Here is an 18,450-nt window from a genome sequence, read left to right as displayed (position 1 = left end):
GGTTACACTCATGAACAGGCTTTTGTTTCTTTTTTTTTTTTTTTTTGGTATGGAAAGGTATTTACTTGTTTCCTTATCTTTTTTTTTTCCATGTTTTTTTTCGCCCTCCCATTTTTGTTGCATCTAAGTGGTAGAACCTTTTCACTAGTCATAAATAGTATCAAATATTGTAAAGCAAAATAAATCCAAAAAGTGGTAAATCTGAAACCAAATCTAAGCATTTGATTTCATTATACTAATTTATATTCTGTTACAAGATTAAACATGCTACTGTGGATCTCAGGGTACAATTTTTTGAAAATTATTTTTAAAATGTATTATCTGCCATAGGAACTGCATAATTTTTACTGTTGTAATAAAAGAAAAGGAATCCTGAAGATTATTCAGTACACACTTATGGTAAGATGGGCATAAGAGATAAAATAGTTTTGATTTCAACAACCAATCCTTTCCTCAAAATTATAACCTAACTTGCAAAGTTGGATTTAACTTTATGGTAAATACTTGATTCTTATATTTGCAGTTCTTGACTAGGAAAGTACAAGTATCTTCAGAACAGAGCAATGGTCCTTCCATCTGCCTGAATAAACAGCAAAAAACCCCCAGCTTTCCATCATAGACAGCCATTTTACAAACTGCATAAAGAAACAGCTACAAAAAGTGGGACTGCTCAGGAAGTGCTAGACCGCAGTGACCCCTTCCATCCTTACCCAGCAGTTCTCTCCTTTCCCTGTTACGTCCTTAACAATTACGTTAACATCTACCATAAAGCATGATGTTGGTGTAAGTACTGTTTGGTCTTGCTGCTTTGTAAACTGCAGAATTGCAAACTTGCTTATTTATACTGGCAGTCCCATAAAGAATATGGTATTCAGAAATATAAGCAAGCTATGAATCTTCATGTATTTTTTACTGCATCCTTGGTTTGGGTTTGTAAGGAAAACCAATGAAAAGTGACCATCAGAGAATCAAAAGTTGACACAAGTTCTACTGTCTTGTTAGACGAACACAGTAGAAAGAAACAAGAAAACATAGTTGATTTTTAAAGTATGTTACATCCTACTCTTTTATGAGTGCCTGGTTTCATACTACAGTTATGACAGAAGAGAGACTTATGATGCGCAGTGTTGAAGAGAGTTGCCCTTTCAGTATTCTACGGTACTGCTTCTGGCTGATCAAAGCTGGCATCACAATCCATTAGACAAGGACACTGTGCAAGTAATGTAACAAAACAGACTACAAAACAGACTTAATGCAATCAGACTTAAATCAAACTGAGAGAGTATGGAATTTGGTTTAAATAATCTTTATTTTAAAACTTTTAAAAAGCAATGCATTAGAACATTTGATTTAAAATTTTAAAATTTCTGCTATATTTTATACTCATAAAATAATAACCTCTGGCAGTCATTAATAAGAGTAAGGAAGCTACTTGTTAGTCAATATGCATGACATAAAGTGCTCTAATAATTCTTTTTATGCTATATAAGCTATTTTCCCCATTAAGTGTGCACATTTTCTCTGCCTATTGTTGACCTGCTGCTAAACATTTTACAAAAGTTTGCTCTGTCTTCAGAATTTGACACTGCAAACAGCCAGTTTAACAAATGAAAGAGCACGGATTATGACAAAAAAATCTCAGCAGTGATGTTAGTATAAACCTCTTCCTTTTGGGTTTGTTTGGAGGGCTTTCTTCACCTTCATTCTCTTTCATCTTACATTCCATCAGAAAAGTCCTCTGCAGAAGAGTTGTTTTTTCTTCCAACCACTGTCAAGTCTTTATTTCTTAAAATATATATTCGGAAGTATATATGAAAAGTAAACTACATTAAAAAAAAAGATGTTACTGGCATATTTTCTCTCTCTAGAAACAACAACATTTCACAATATCTGTACGTTGAATCTTTTTTTACTATGTTTCATAACACATATTATTCATGTTCATTTAGTACTAAGAAAAAATATCAGACTCAGCATTTATATTCCAAAATTAAGATAAAATAGATTTCAGTCACGTTTTACAGGTCATTTACTTAGAAATTGGTCTCAAGAGGTAAAAAATGATTAGTGAACAATAATGATCAAGTGAGGAAAGATACAAGACATATGTGAACGTAAATATCAATATATAAAATATTATTCTGAATAACTATGTATACATACTGGTAATTAATGTTACTGTTTTCCCATACAGTAGCTCATATAGACTGTCCCTTAGTAGCCTATTATTAGGTTAATCAAAGTTTTGTCTTCCCAGATAAGATCATCTCATGTACTTCTTTGGTTAACAAGACATATGCTTTCTTAGAATTATCTAAAAAGTAAAGAGGATCAGTAATTGTAGATGGATTAAAACCTTCATCCACCAGTCGAAATTTTTGTTGTTTGAATGTTCCAGTCATTTCCATTTTTTCCTATAAAAGAGAGAAACATTTATTATTCAATAGAAGAGCTTCGCTTCTTTTGCTCACATTCACATTTGCTTTTGAAAATCTTATATCAAGTAAGGTTAATATTGTTTATTCTCATTACACTGGAAAACTAGAAGTTTTGTGCTGCTATGGACAAACACCTAGAGACATGGTGGAAAAAAGTTACAGCCCATTGCTTTCTGCTTTGCTGTTCAGTCTCTCATCACAGTGTCTCATCTGGTGTGGCCCCAGCCTGCCCGAGACAATCTAGCTTCTTAATTTGTGTGCATTGTAAGACTACACATCATAAAGAATCTGAGAGTAAAAACTGGCATTATCAAGAACTTCTTACTGATAGAACTCAGGAAATTCTCTGTATCTATGATTATTGTTACCTTAAATAAAGGGCTGAAAGAATCACATACTATATCAGCCATACTCATACTCAGCCAGCTCCAAATAAAGGGGGATCTTTACCATACATTTTATGAAGTTTTTAAGCTTCTTTTCAGTGTCACTGTGTCCCTTGGAAAAAGTAATGGCAGGCATCTCTAGTGAGACTCTTTTCTCTGTCCTCCCTACCTCTTTTCAGCCCCACTTTATGACCTCTCTCCACTATCTTCTCTTCTGTCTTTACATTTTTATATATATGCAAACAATCTCCGAAAATGAAGAATTAGGTATTATCTCCAACAACTCAGAGAGCTATTGTATCTACTCCAGATCTACCTTCAGATTGTATCTACCCACTTGGTTGGTCTAAGAAACATTCTGACATCTTCTAAAGTATGATTACATGTCAGATCAAGCTCAATAGGTTTTTAATTTTTCCCTGAAGTTCCACCCACTATGTTCTTTCTTGGTTAATTACAGCAGCACCAACAGCAATTCATCTGTAACGCAGGCATTTAAATTCTAAATGAAGTTCCAGATAACGGATATCTAGTCCAGGATTCTGATTCCTTCTGCCGAGCATAAAGGCTTTTTTGCACATCTGTATAGCAACAAATCTAGACTAGGTTCTCATCATGTTGTAAACTGACTACTGCGACATTCTCAAGTGTAATCTTGCTTGCTTGTATCAGAATGCTGCTGCAAATGGTATCTTCCTGGATGCATGAGACACTTATACATACATATACACATATTTCATTTTCAGGTCCTTCATAGCCTTTTCCTTTTTCCCTTTCTAGTCTGAATCAGTATTCAATCTCTGATTGGCCCAGGGAACCAACTTCCATAACTTGTCTTATCTTTTCAAACAATGATTATTTTTTTCATCTTCTCCTCAGGCTTAGGAGACTTCCTTCATAAACATCTTAAAAAACATTTTTGTTTGCCTTTGTCACGATGCTTTCAAAAAACTTACCAGAAATGAGGATACTCATCAGACTTCACTTATCGTGATGACCAGTATTGTACATTTTCTATATTCTCCTGTATTTTTCTAGCCATTTGTAGTCCCTTGTATTACATTTACATTTTTAACTCCTTGGGGGAGGGATTATTTTTTTTCCCAAATTGGACAGTTACTACAGCAAGTACTAGTACACAGATAGGGATGACTTTGATGACTATGGTGGTGACAATAATAATGTAGATTTTTAATTCACCTTTTCAATTTACCTAGTACCTTTTCAAGTGCTTTAACTTTTGTCATTGTATTACAGAGCAAATAACATTTCATTTATTGTGCACAATCAGTGTCTCCTGCTTTAGCTTTACCTTTCTCTTCTCTCATTTCCACCAAATAAAATGGATTTTAGATTACTTTCTCCAGATGCAATTGTTCACATTTTACTAATCTGAATCTGTTTTCCCATGTTCATGCTTCTAATCTCCCTAAATCCTTCTGTATGATCTCTATCCTTAGTCATTTGTACAATTCCTCCCTTTTTAACATAATCTGCAAATTTTATGGACTTTTTGTGTAATTCCTTTCCCAGGACTCCATTAATGAAGACAGCAAATAGGACCAGTTCTAAATCTAATCAAGTGATATATGAAGAAGCACTTCCTGTTATTCATTTAGCCATCTCTGTATTCAAATGACGTAGATGTTTGTATGCACTGTGCAATAATGCAGCTTACCTGGACTCTTAAAAAAAGAGGACAAGCATAACTTGGTAGATAGGTCACTACTTGCTTATACATTTGCTCCAAGTCTAATGACATATTCTGCTTTAAAATAAGAGAGGCCATTCCTGCTTTTCCTTCATGATCTGGGGGAAAGGAAGTGAGATGAGAATTTTGAAATATGAATAAAGCTGACATTTTAGTGATGAGCCTTACAAAAAAGAACTGTAGTGCATTAATAAACTGACAGTCACATATCACCTTGCGCATTTCAATTAAGCTGGAAGATTACGTTCATATTTTATGTGGTATTGCATATATTTGGAGATCACTCAAGTGAGCAATTAAGCAATAATGCTGTAAACGAGCTTGGCAGGTAAGAGTAAATGGAGTCCCACGCTCAGTATTAATCAATAAATGTGGATAAACATCAACACCATTCCTCTCTCAAAAATAAGAGTGCTGAGCCTCTTTCCTGGATTAGCCAGTTAAGTCTTCTCTTCAGTTCTAGCCTTTCTCTCTTGCCAGTATCTTCTCTCAAAACTGTGGATCTGAATGTTGTTAACAGAGAGATTAGAAGTTCTTACTGGTTTGTCTGGAAAGAGAGAGCACTGTGGGTCTATGGGAAAGATCAAAATGGGTAAAATATAAAAGTGATGTACTTCAGCAATCAGAAATAACTGCACACTTTAACCATCAGCTAGTAATAACAGCAGAGACATTCTGCCAATCTTCTCTTTTGTCTCCTTTCTATATTTTTTTGCTAATGCTACAAAGTCCATGAGGAACTCGATTTGTTTATGTTTAAGTGCAATTACCAAGACAGTCGCATAAACTGGGTAGGAATCTGGAGGTAAATGTATAGGAAATGAGAAGCTCTCATATTTTTGAGTCTGATTTTCAGTCAGTCTTCTTTATTATGATCTTTCTTGTTGTATGGCTTTAAACTACACATAAGTGACACCTTTTTCACTTTAAACTCTTCTGTGATTTTGGTGGGTTCACCCTGGCCAACAACCAAACACCCAGCCAGATTCTCACTCACTCCCTTCTCCTCTGGGATGGGAAGGGAATAGAAGGAAAGCAAGAAGACTCATGTATCAAGATAATGGCAGTTTAATAGGGAAAGCAAAAGCTGCATGCACAAGCAAAGCAAACCAGGACTTCATTCACTATTTCCCATCATCAAGCAGATGTCCAGCTACTTCCTGCAGGGCAGGGCCTCACTCAGCATATGCGGCGGTTGCTTGGGAAGACAAATGCCATAACCACAAACATCTCACCCTCTTCCTTTCCCCAAGCTTTTATTACTGAGCATGGCATCATATGATATGGAATATCCCTTTGGTCAGTTTGGGCCTGCTGTCCCATCTACGTCTGCTCCCAGCTTCTTGCCTGTCCCCAGCATACTCGCTGCAGGGAGAAAGCCTTGATGCTCTGCAAGCTCTGTTCAGTGATAGCCAAGTGTTGTTATCAACACTGTTTCACCCACCAGTGCAAAGCACAGCACCATATGGACTCCTATAAAGAAACTTATCTCTATCCCAGCCATGCCTAGTGCACATTTTAAAAAAAGATTTAGCATGAATGGGAATCAAGCCCAGATGATCTCATGAAAATTAACAAAAAAAAAATTATTAAAAAGAAATTAATGTATTTTCTTTCTTAATAATTTTTTTATTTTTCACCTTGTTTTCTTTTTCACCTTGTTTTTGGTTTTATAATATATTTGTTTTGAAGAGGGTTTACAAGGCTAAGTGAAAAGTGAAGTAAGACAGAATGTCTTCATACAGTTTCCTTTAGAGTTACTTTAATTCTTACCTTGTTGACATTTTATTTTGACACATGGATGTGTGGATTTTCCACAGATATGAATTTAATAAATCTTTAAACTTTAATTTAGATTATGCAGCTATCACAAATTAATGAAAGATAACTTTTCAAAAATACACATCACTCCATACACATAAAAATACATGATTCACTGGCTCACTCACAATCTGGTGGTATATTCATTATCTACATCTACATTTTAGCTAGGTATTAAACAAATGACTCAATCAGAAGTGATTCATATCATTCATCAACATGCAATAAGAGAATTACTAACCTAGGGGAAGAAAAACATACAGCTAAAGCTTCTTTTACCTGGCACAGATACACCATACACATTTGCTTCTTGTATGAAGTCCAACATTACAATGACATCGGAAACTTCCGTAGTTGCAACATTCTCCCCTTTCCATCTAAAATGTGAAAAAAAAATTAATCCCATGAAAACATATGGACATTTCCTCTTCAAAAAACATTAACTTTAGTAGGAACTCCATTCATTTCAGACTAACAACACTTCAAATTTGTTCCCACTTGTCACATATTGATCTGATCACCAAAAGACAACACTTGCAATTCAAATGGTACTGGATATTAGCTGTCACTATAAAGCACAATGAAAGCTTATCATAATCTGATATAATGGTTTTGAAAATTTTCACATGTATCTAAAGGTATCAAATGTGACCAGTCTTTACTATTTGATACATTTTTCTCCAGTATCCAACTTCCTTGATCACAGCAAAACCATCACTAGTTACTATGCTTATTGGAAGGACTGCTCAAAGAGCTGTAATTCCTACAAAACATTCTGGAAATGAGCTATCCAGCACCACAGGAACACTTTTTACAAAATTAAGCCCCTATCATCCACTTCAAGATCATTATAAACTACATCACAATAGTAGTAAACTGAACACTTCTGGTTGAAAACAAATAGAACAATATTATTCTATTCTGCATGTCTATGTTTTTTAATGAAGAAATGTGAAAAGAAACAATGATTATACCTGAAAGTATCTCCAATCCTATCCCAAAAATAGAGAAAATTCTCATTGTCTTGAACCATTAGATCTCCAGTATTAAAATAAACATCTCCCTTCTTAAATACCTCACAGAGTAATTTCTTTTCTGTGTGTCTCTTATTGCCAGCGTAACCAAAGAAGGGGTTCTTCGCATTGACTTTGGAAATGAGAAGACCAGCCTCACCTATACAGAGAAGTTGAAAGAATGTAAACCTAAGGTATCATTGCACATTTCCTGTACTTTACATTAATATTAATTTGGCACATACGATTTTACAAGACCAGGAACCAGGTTTGGAAGGGTTCAGTATGTAAGAACCAATAATAAAAACTTATCTCTTTCTACTGCTTATACAACTCCTGTGGTCACTTCTACAGGCAAAGTGACCATAAAGACACAGTACTATATTGCCCACTCAAATTCCCAGCCTTTTGTATTTCTTCCTGATGACTTCTCAAACAGTTTTCTCCCAGAAATGTCATCTATCAATTGTGAGTTCACTAGTAGGTTTAATATCCTCTCAAAGTGCACACTTCAAGTGAATATTATGTCCCACTCCCCACACCTTACTGAACTTCACCACCTTCCTACTGAAAAACTAGTGTTAATAAAAAGCAGGTGTTCAACCCAGGCATTAAATCCCTATTTAGTCTCCTTTCAGAAGTTCTGAGAACACTTCTTAAGAATTTTCATTAATGTGATATAACCTCATTGCTTTCTTTCTGTAGTAAAATGAGAAAGTTTTAATATAATCTTTTTTCTTAAAAAATAGGGAGAGATGAGGATAGGATTATCTTGTTATGCATGTAGAGTATCAGGGTGTTAGTTTGCTGAAAGTGGAATAGTTGTATGAAATCCTAACCTTTTTGGAAGCACATTCTGAACAGTAAAGCTTAAAAGTGACATTACTTTGTATCGGAGACAAGAATTATAAATATGAAAATATATAAAAAAAGAAGTGTGTCCAAAAGTACGCACAATTTTTAATTTAAGACCTCCTCCTCATAAAAGAGCTGTGCCTTTTTGCCATAAATTGGTAGTGTTTAAGGTGATTGTATTTTCCTGAAAGTGCCCATCTTTGATTAAGACCTGTTAGAGAATGTCTTTACTCCTTTGAAAAATCTGCTTCAGCTCCCTGTTAAAGCTGTCTGCCTGACCTTTAATATGAGTTTTTCTTGCTTCAGCTTCCAGGCATTAATTACAGCTGTTACCTTCCTACAGTACAACAGAGATGCTTCAGTATCTGATAAACACTTAGAAAATAGGTATAATCAAGAGATACCAGATATTTGATAAGTATTTTGAAGACAGCTATAATCAAGCAACCTCTTTAAAAAAAAAAAAAAAAACAAAAAAAAACAAAAAAAAACAACCTGATAACCTTAATCAACTCACTTAGTCAGGAACACTTAATCTCTCACCAAAAAGCATCTGCTCTAATCCACCAGTCTTTCTTGTAGATCTCTTAGGCAACCATCTCACTATGTTAACCTCCTTTAAAAACCACAGATGTCACTATCTACATATTCAGAGACAACATCACATCATCACTTTTGAATATTGCTCTTCTGTGAATATATTCAAGGATGTCCTAAGTTCTTCTGGTGTCAGCACTGGTATGTTTAATAATGTTCTGTCTTAGATCAAAAATCATATTGCTTTTGTCAGAGCAAAGAGTAATAGCTGATGCTGGCATAGTACAGTAACACAAAAGCAAGACTCCTTATAAAAATTCTCCGGAGTATTTGTATTACAATCAAAACGCTATTATAACCTATTAAAATACATACTTACCTTTCTTAACTTTTTCACACCAACCATGCTTATTTCTAATTGGTTCATCTTTTTGGAAATCATACTTGATTAAATCAAATGGGAAAAAAAGCTAAAAAAGGGAAAAAGGGTCATCAGTTATTCATCTACACAGTGACATCTGGTGGCAGCAAATACAAGCAAGAAAACCTTTACTTCAGTCTTGCTCATCTAAGAGTAGAATGTAGTTTCATTTAAAACTGAAAATACTCTGTATGTAAACTTACACCATTTCCTGGAGGTAAGCAACATCAAACCATTTTTATAACCTTGTAACTTTCAAAAATACTTGGTGAAGACACAGAACCGTAATTTTGTTAATTTTCTTACAAATAAGTTATGGGATCCACATATCAGTGGAAGAGCCTACATGATTCAGGATAACAGAAGCATATCTGGAATTTAACTGGTGGTGGCTGATATGAAAAGTGTTCTTGGTGTCTTCTGGCACCTAAAACAACTGGCAAAGCAAAAGCCTAAATCTCCTTACAAAGGGAAACCTGCTTCCTGTTGGGCTTTACTCTTGCTTAACTAGACTCCATTCTTCCCTCAAGCTTTCTCAGGCTGGTGTATGGTGGAAGGTCTTATCACAAGCACCAGCAGAAGAATATGTGCTCCCATGTCATTTGACATGGCTATGTAGCTGTGCATGTTCCACAGTTATGTCAGGGTTAGTTCTGCATTTTACTGAAATACTGTGAACTCTTGAGTCCTGACACTGCTGACCTAACTGACGTCCTAGTTATGTTTTACAACTAACCTTCCTTTTGTACAAGGATCACAGAGAATGGGGCTCTGAGTAAGATGAAGGAGAGGGCAAGATATTCTTATCAACACTAGAAATTGCAATACTTTTTTTCTCTAATATATAGGGTCTGACTTGTATTTTGCTTCATTTTTCTACTGTGATATAAATTCAACTTAGACCTTTGAGAGACATTGACAGATATCACATGCCTGATACTATATGGATCAGTGTTTGCAGTTATTATCCTAAGGCTTCAGTTTGCCCCGCTTGGGATTCTGATTTCCCTTTTCATAGGGAAGTATATCAGCATTCTATTTAACAACTAGTCAAACCAAGGATATACAATTTTCTTCTCCTGGAGAAGTCCTGGCAAGCAGAGAAAACAATTTAAAAAACTTAGGAATATATACCTGCAGTCTTCACAGTACGGAACTGCAATATAATTTAAGGATAATGTTATGAAAGTGCCTGAAGTAAAGGGTAAGATGCTAAAACATAAACGCGTTGCTTTTCTGCAACTAATTTGGATGAAGAGTTGCATAATTATTTTATTCTAATTTGAAATGTTGCTGTAACTATATCACATGATTTTGTTTTCAGGAAAGTCTGAATAAATAGCAACTTGATTCAAATATCAAGCACACAATTTCAGCCTCATATGGACAAACTTATTTCACTCAGTCTTTTCAATGTTCACCACTCTGTTTTCCTTATACCCAAAGACTGAAACAAAAAGATATTTTTAACAGTTGATGAAAGCAACAAGGTCATGGCGTGCAAAATCAAGTCATGTTCCAAGAATTAGACACTTTTTGAATAAAGTGAAGGGTATTTTTTAGTAATAACTACAGACTATAGCATTTACCAAAGTCAAGAATTTGAGAGCCAAAAAGTTCACATTAATTAGAAAATAACTGCATTATTCTTGGTGAACAGAATGGGAGGTATTCATAATAAATACAAGTCATTTTTTCTTAGAGTCTTTTCTTTCGGCTGTCTACATTTAATTGCCATTCTTTTTCACTTTCTTTTTTTACCTTGATATTTACTACTTTAATACATTTCATATGACAGACCAAATGCAATGAATAATATAAAGAATGAAATGGTATAAAATGAAAAGTTATTCTGATATTTTTGTGTTTGATTAGAAACGCAGTGTGCCCTGTTCAGTTCCATCTTTACCTGTTCGTTCCTTCAGAGCTCAATAGCTGTATCTTGTCAACATAGTAGTCTATATGATGCATTATTTTAAGTTGTTATAAATACTAGGAAACTTTAATTTAGTATCTGAGATCATCTAAAAACTGTTGAGACTTTTATTATTTATGTTGCTGTATACATCTTTCAGTGCCTGCAGCTTCAGAGTATTAACTATGCCTATTCCAGTTAGCTCTTTGAAATAATAGTCATGCAAACACAGAATTAAAAGGAGAAAACACCACATATTGCATTAGACATGCATAATGAAACTATGCCAATATATATTCTGTGCAAACAGCTGTCTCTGTGCAAACAGCTTTCTTTTCATATTAAATACTAGAAAATGAAAGCTCCAGAGCAAAGCATTTAGTCTGGGTACAGGCCTACATGTGTTTTCTCTCATTATTTAAAATTTATTGGACAGGAGGGCCTGAGCTGTTGAAGCATTACCATATTACTTTCAGAGTACTGCATGCAGCATTCATAATTTTAATTTACATTTTACTCCCTAAAGCACCACATAAACATACCAAACAAAAAGCATAATTTATCTAGCTGAAGCTTAAAATGAGTTAAACTGCAACATTATTGTCTGTTACTATGCTGCCTGAATGTTATCTAATAACAGGGTCCTTCCCCCCTCCTTTTTTTTTTTTAATTGACTGGAAATAAGTAAGTTTAAATATTGTTTTGAAAATAGTTTTGAAATTCCTAAAGTTTCAACTTATAGTGAATGCTCACAGAACCTTCATCAGAGAACAAAGATCACAAGCTATTGCTTTTTAATTAGTTATTTGTTTTACAGTTGAGATATTATTGAATTCTCTAGAACATCTGTTTATAAAACAAAGCTTTACATTTACTAAATTTAGTTCCAAGCATATTAAAAAAGTGAAATGTAAGAAAAAAAAATAGTATCATCATATCTTATAAATGTTTTAAAAATACACTTGTAATGCCTTATTTATGCTGTAAAGAGTAGATGTACAGGTCCTCTGCATAGTTTTGTTAGCCAAAGGAAACAAAATCAAGAAAAAAACTTTTAAAGCTATGCTTGATATTAACTGAATCACCACATACTGTAATAAAATACCTTGGAATACACTTGAAGTACCTTAGGTTATTTTAGCTCAGAACTAGTCAAAAGAGCAGAAACAATACTAATTTTCATTGGCCCATGAACTTAAGAGCTTCCATTGCTTGGACTAACACATGACAATGTTCTTCCTGTGAATCCAGTTTTCCAGGGTATTAAGATTTACTGAAACCTAACTTTGTTTACTGTTAAACTAAAAAGTATCTCATCTGCCACTTGTTATATGACTGTATGAAAAAAGTGCATAATACTAAGTCTGCATTGCTGTGTGAAAGACAAAATATTCTGTATGTTGAAATGGATTATGATTTGTTATAAGATTTAAATGTTTCTCAGCTCAAAGCTGATTTTTATTCATACAGTTTTGAGTAAAAGAGATTTAGATTCCTGTAACAGTGAGAATACTTATGCTTAAAATAATGAAAAAATACATTTATAAATAAAGTTTGGAATATTTTTTTTACATGCTGTTTTTTTCAGGTGTACTTGCCATGGGTTATTTTTAGCCTTTCTTACAAGCTTCCTTGGATCTTGTTAGTCCCACTCTTCCATTGCATGTTCTCTGCCATCACTCAGAATTTATTTCAGTGTAAGAAAGAGATTTTTATATATATTTGATAGACATGACTTAGAGTCTTACAGATTTTTCCCATATCACATTTAAGTACACACATAATGTATGTCATATATAATAAAATTAATCATTAATATTAACTACATACATATGTATGCCAGATGTAAGTATTAAACAGTAATTTATTATATTACTATGTTAATCTAGACGCTATCTTCTTTGTAAAATATTTTAAGCTTTACCAGCTAAAAAGCTATTCAGAAGCTTCTACTTTTCTGTTCATTGACTCTATAAGAACATCCTTATTGAAGGATTTATTCATATACCACAGCGATGCTTTCAAGCACATGAATCCCTCTTATATACAGAGTATAGTGTAAAAATAAACAAGTGCAAACACAAGCATTGCTTCAAGTTAACATCTCACACACAGTGGCTTCTTGGATCTCTGGCAACTGCTATAACATTAATCTGTTTCTTTATATTAACATGTGTCTTCCAAATTATTTATGAAAACAAATGTGTTATGTGGAACCTTAATATTTATCACAAGTGTTTGTTCCCAACCATTGGCAGTTACTGACAGAAAAGTTACTTTGCTCATTCTGAGAGCTCAATTTGTCTTTTAAAGCTGTAACTTTTGTCTGCATTTCACCTTTAGAAACTGTGCCATTGCCATTACCTACAACAGAAATGCCTTCCTATTTCTCTTCCTTTTTCTCTGCTAAAAATATTATACTTTGAACCTACCTGCTATTATTTATTATTCTCACTATATTCCCTGGGTTTTTATACTGCATTTAATTCATTCTGACTGTGCAATTATGCCAGTAGAAAGAGAGTGAGTTTCTTCCTTCTCCTTTACTGTATCACATATATGAACACACAAGGCTCTTTCCCCCTTTCTTAGATCTCTTTCTTTCTGTTCCCAGTTTAGGAAATAGCTGTTTAGGAAACCCTAGAGAGTATGTCTAAGGGTATCTCCTCATATCATCCCATGTGTCAAGAGAATAATGTTTCAAAAGTTGTTGTAGCATTTCTTTGAAGAAACAAAAAAAATTAGGAATTGGTTGGCTGGGCCTTGCCTGTGCCATTCTCTGCTTTCCAACAGGAGACAGTCTCCCTTTCCAACTTCAGATCATTCATGGGTCAGCAAATCAGAAATAAAGCCCTCTCCTTCACATATTGCTAGATGTCCAGTGAATGTCATTCAGACTGAAGTAAAACAAACACAACAGCTACACTTCAGAATGCATTGTTTATTAATCTGTAACCTGTAAAATGTATTTAAAAAAAACACAACAAATGCCTGAAATAAGTCAAAATGAACTTGTCTATGGCATTAAAATACATAGTTAGTTTGCGTCAAAATACTCACAGATTGCGGAGTAATCAAAAACACATATAACAGGTCCCTGAATTGAAGCATTTGTTTTAATATGTACTTTAAAAAAAAAAAAAAAGAAAATCACTAAAAAGTATGTCTCATGATATTTTCAACATTCCGTCTCTCCCTTAACCTCTTTTAGACTTTTCTGAAACTACACTATATCTAAGCCCTTGTTCATGTCAACACTACTCTGCTTCAGCATATGAGGGAGCTAGCTGCTCCTGCAAACAAGTGTCATGAAGCAGACTGAAAGAACTGCCATCCAGAGGAACTGCATGGGTGACAGAAGCAGAGCCCCAGTAGTTAACAGATTGCAGAACTGTTAATTTGAGACATGTAACTATTGTAATATTAATATGCCATGTTGTTACGCTGACACACATTATTTCACAGAGAGAGACCGTGTATGTCGCACAACCATAAATGCTCTGGATCAAAACATATTACTTATGAAAAAGCTCCTCATGGAGCTTTGGAGTGGTCTCCAAAACCTCCTTGATTTGGAAGAGATTTGGGGCAGTTCTGTTTCCACATAAAAAGGGTCATATAATCCATCCACTGACCTGGCTAGACATACCATGCCCATGTAACCAAAGCAAGGCAGTTTGTCTCTGCACTGAATCTGGTTTTCAGTGACAACCTTCATTCTTCCCTCAAACTCTACAGTCACAGAATGCCAAATGTATATACCCTGGGGGAAGGGTTGGGAGCCAATACTACCTCAGGTCCCTTGGAGAATGGTAGTAGCTATTAGCTACTTTGCTTATGACAGAAACTATGGAAATAACTGAAGACTTACTGTAGATTTACTTCTAGGGAAAAGAGAGTATTGAAAAAGACAGAATAAAACTGATTTCAAGCCAAGCCAAATGGAATGAATGGCTTTTTCCGGTTCATAAAATATCTTATGGTCTTTCCGTATTCATACTGAGTAAGCAAGAGGACATAATTATCTTAGCAGACTATACTGATGTTTCCATAGACTATAAGTGTTCCAACTTGGAATAGTATATAAATTATAGAAAAGATGTCTAGGGAGATCAAGTATTCAGTTATAACCGCATTTATTTTTTAACTGCAGTTTGCATGAACTATTCTTTCTCTTAATCTGCAGTGACTAACTCAAATCATAAGTCTAATCATTAAAGAGGAGAAAGTAGCATGTTTCATGTGCAAAAAACCCTAAAATACTAATCTTCCTTTTGGAAACACAAACAGCATGTGTCATTGGCACATGAAGTGCCACTATTAATACATGCAAAACCCTCACACTACTTTATTAAAAATACAGATAATTAGAACAATAAATAGGTAATTTCAAGTCTAATCCTTTATCTGCTGTAACCTTTACATGGTATTTCCAAACAGTTAATGACTTATGACAAAACTCCGTCAAAAGTTCTGAAATACTGAAAACAAGTTTACTCAAGTCTGGAACAAATGTAAAATTTCATACGATTAAAAAAAAAAAAAAAAAGGTTTAAAATAATTAAAGCATGTGGCTTAGAAAAGTCTGAAACAAAAATCAACATCAGTGCTAAGGCTCCTGATTCAGCTACTACTCCCTAAATTCCAGATTCCTTATTTCCTGTAGTGGATCTGTACCCTTCCAGAGACATCCATCAGCACCAGATGTCCGCCGTGCATACTACAGGGCATCAGTTAGGTAGAACAGAGAATCAGCAGACTCGATCTGCTTAAATTCCTGAACTCTCAATAGTTTCTGAAAAACACACTAGCTCTTGTGGTGTTTTTCTGAGTGTTTCCATGTTCCTTCCTGCAGTCTGGGTTCCTATCCCAGAAGTGAAGAATTCCTCTGGCCCCGAGTTGTAAAGTAGTCTGTGGTGATTGTAATGTGGTTATGCTGTACTGAAGTTGTTGACCGTGGAACATATGCTGCCTAGAAACCCATTTGCACGTCATCAGAGGATACCTCTGATCTATTTCCAAACAATATTTTTACATCATCCTCTGAAAAAAAGTTCTGTCAGGACATTTTACTATCAGTTCTCCTCAGGAGCACAAATGCCACTTAAGTCAGCAGGATTTGTATATATAGATAGGTATCTTAGCATAGATAGGTATCTCAGTTAATTTGCAAATTCTAGGCAATGTGTGTAGTCCTATTTATTTCACGAAGAGTAAAAAGCGGCATAAATAACAACATAATGTTAAATATGTAGTCTCCTTGCTATAAAGCCTTGCTAAATAATCTTCCATGTTATTAGCTAAAGCTTGGGACACATGTTACTTACTGACTTCTCAAACCATTTAAGAGATGGTACTAATAGGACTCAAAGGGAAAAAATCTACCTGTGAATTTCAAACTGAAATAAATTCTTCTTCATTTACTCAGGAGGATGAAGGAAAAACCACCATGTGTGATATAAATAATATGTAATCCTCTTTCCCAAGACATATAACTTCCATTGTCAAAGCTGATTAAATACAAAACAGAGACTATCGAATAAGCAGTGAGGAAATGTATGGTTTTTTCTAGTTTTAGTAACCTAGAACAAACCAAATAAATATAGCAGACTTCATAGACAAAGAGGCATAGAATTTTTAACTTAATACCCTTGGCAAGTATTGTCTGTCACAGTTACCCAACAGTGTTTATATTTGCATTGTGTTATCTTTGAAATTTCTGAATAACGATACAGACTAGATGTAGAGTAGTTTAATTGAGTTACTTATGTTTAATTGCATCTAGGTATAAAATATCTCTTAAAGTTATACTGCCTATATGTTAATTTATTTTAATTACTACTAATTCCCATTTATGCCAAATATTTACATAGTAATATGCAATATAAATATACTCTTTGAAAACAGCTCTAAATATAAACTGTAGAACACTAAGTCAGAACAGGACACTTGTATGTTTATTTCACAGATGATTAAAACAAATCCAATTTCTTTTGTCCCTTAATATAGTAGAGATTTGAAATGATACTTCGAACCTACTCAAGACTGTCAGAAGAGAGGCAAGGCCTTTTTGACTCTTGTGAACTTTAAGAAAAATCTAAGTGTTACTGCTGAAAGTATAACTGGGTTGGATGCTAAGCACTATCTGCAATACTTTGGCAGCCAAGATTTTATAGAGGGTCAGTTAAACTTGCAATAACTAAGTTAGAAAATTTACCTTGGACTTCTGACTGCAGCCCCATGTCCTGTGGTCAAACTGAGAAACACGTTTACCTTCAGCACTCCCTGTTACAAAGTACAATGTAAATAAATAGTCACCTTATAAAAGAAATTGGTGCGTCCAACAGATCCGATTTTTCCTGTGTGGTTCATGAAACAAATGTTTCCTTCAGTAGCACCATAAAACTCACAGATCTTAACACCACCAAATCTGTCTAAAAATTCTCTCCATACATCATTCCTCACTCCATTTCCAACTGCTAGTCGGACTTTGTGATTTTTTTCTCCTTCTTTCTGTTAAAAAAAGAAAAAAAATAATTTAAAATATAATATAATGATAACTGCATTTGATTGTTACATATACTGTAGGGAAAATGTACCTTCTTTAAATACATCAAGTATAAATAATAACAAAAAAAAGAAAAACAGCAATTAAGTAGTTAAAGCTGGCATAGCTTGCGTACAGCTACAATGTAGCAAACTGCAATCAAAAACCTACTACCTTGTTGAACAAGCAAATGATTTCCTGACTGATGGCTACACTGATTTATAGAAATGCTTCCATATTTTAAAAGTTGTATCACCTCAGTCTGTTTGTACTCAGAGGAATTAAAAAACCGTGAAGAACAGAGAAAGGCAGGATTTTTTTCTGTCAAGGGATTAAAGTCAGCAAAGATTAATAGTTACTTTCTTGTGTCTTCAGACCGATTAAAAGAAACAATCAGATTTCACACACTTGTAATATCTGTTCCTTCCCACACATTGCGTATGAGTCATCTTCAGTATTTCTTTCAATATTAAGACTTGCAAGGTTTTGTTCAATGTTACTTGGAACACATTATTTCTTGCTGATCTTGAGTCTTTATTGTTGTCAACTCCCTTGTTTTATTACATGAAACACAACAGTATGTGTTCATCCAGTTCAGCGAGATCTCTAATTTTATGGATACATTCCCAAACCTTGCGATTGCACAGAACACCTTTAAAATACAATTAGATTTAAGTTCAGGTATCAGAAGGCAAAAGTTCTAAAATGTTGTTTTGTTTTGTTTTTTTTAATTTCCCCTATTTTAAAATAAGACTCCCTTTTTAATCACTGCAAGTGGCAATACAGAATGCCCTAGAAGCGAGACA

At 34.3% G+C, this 18,450-nt stretch overlaps 1 protein-coding gene across 1 annotated transcript in view; it reads right to left on the bottom strand.

Moving 5' to 3' along the window:
* Positions 1 to 1,290: 1,290 nt before the first annotated feature.
* LOC104022593 (long-chain fatty acid transport protein 6-like) overlaps positions 1,291 to 18,450 on the bottom strand; it is a 39,996-nt gene continuing 22,836 nt past the window's right edge. Inside the window, exons 6-11 of the mRNA XM_087742479.1 lie at positions 17,416 to 17,610; positions 9,141 to 9,231; positions 7,331 to 7,529; positions 6,636 to 6,733; positions 4,503 to 4,633; positions 1,291 to 2,414 (exon numbers count right to left, since the gene is read on the bottom strand). Of these exons, the coding sequence (XP_087598605.1) occupies positions 2,238 to 2,414; positions 4,503 to 4,633; positions 6,636 to 6,733; positions 7,331 to 7,529; positions 9,141 to 9,231; positions 17,416 to 17,610 (891 nt within the window). The 3' untranslated portion in view covers positions 1,291 to 2,237. The remainder of the gene's footprint in view (positions 2,415 to 4,502; positions 4,634 to 6,635; positions 6,734 to 7,330; positions 7,530 to 9,140; positions 9,232 to 17,415; positions 17,611 to 18,450) is intronic.

The sequence above is a fragment of the Nipponia nippon genome, unplaced genomic scaffold (assembly GCF_047370975.1).
Source record: "Nipponia nippon isolate SJK-2023a ecotype South Korea unplaced genomic scaffold, ASM4737097v1 scaffold_8, whole genome shotgun sequence".
NCBI classification, from domain to species: domain Eukaryota; kingdom Metazoa; phylum Chordata; class Aves; order Pelecaniformes; family Threskiornithidae; genus Nipponia; species Nipponia nippon.
This window is presented reverse-complemented; position numbering and strand designations above follow the sequence as displayed.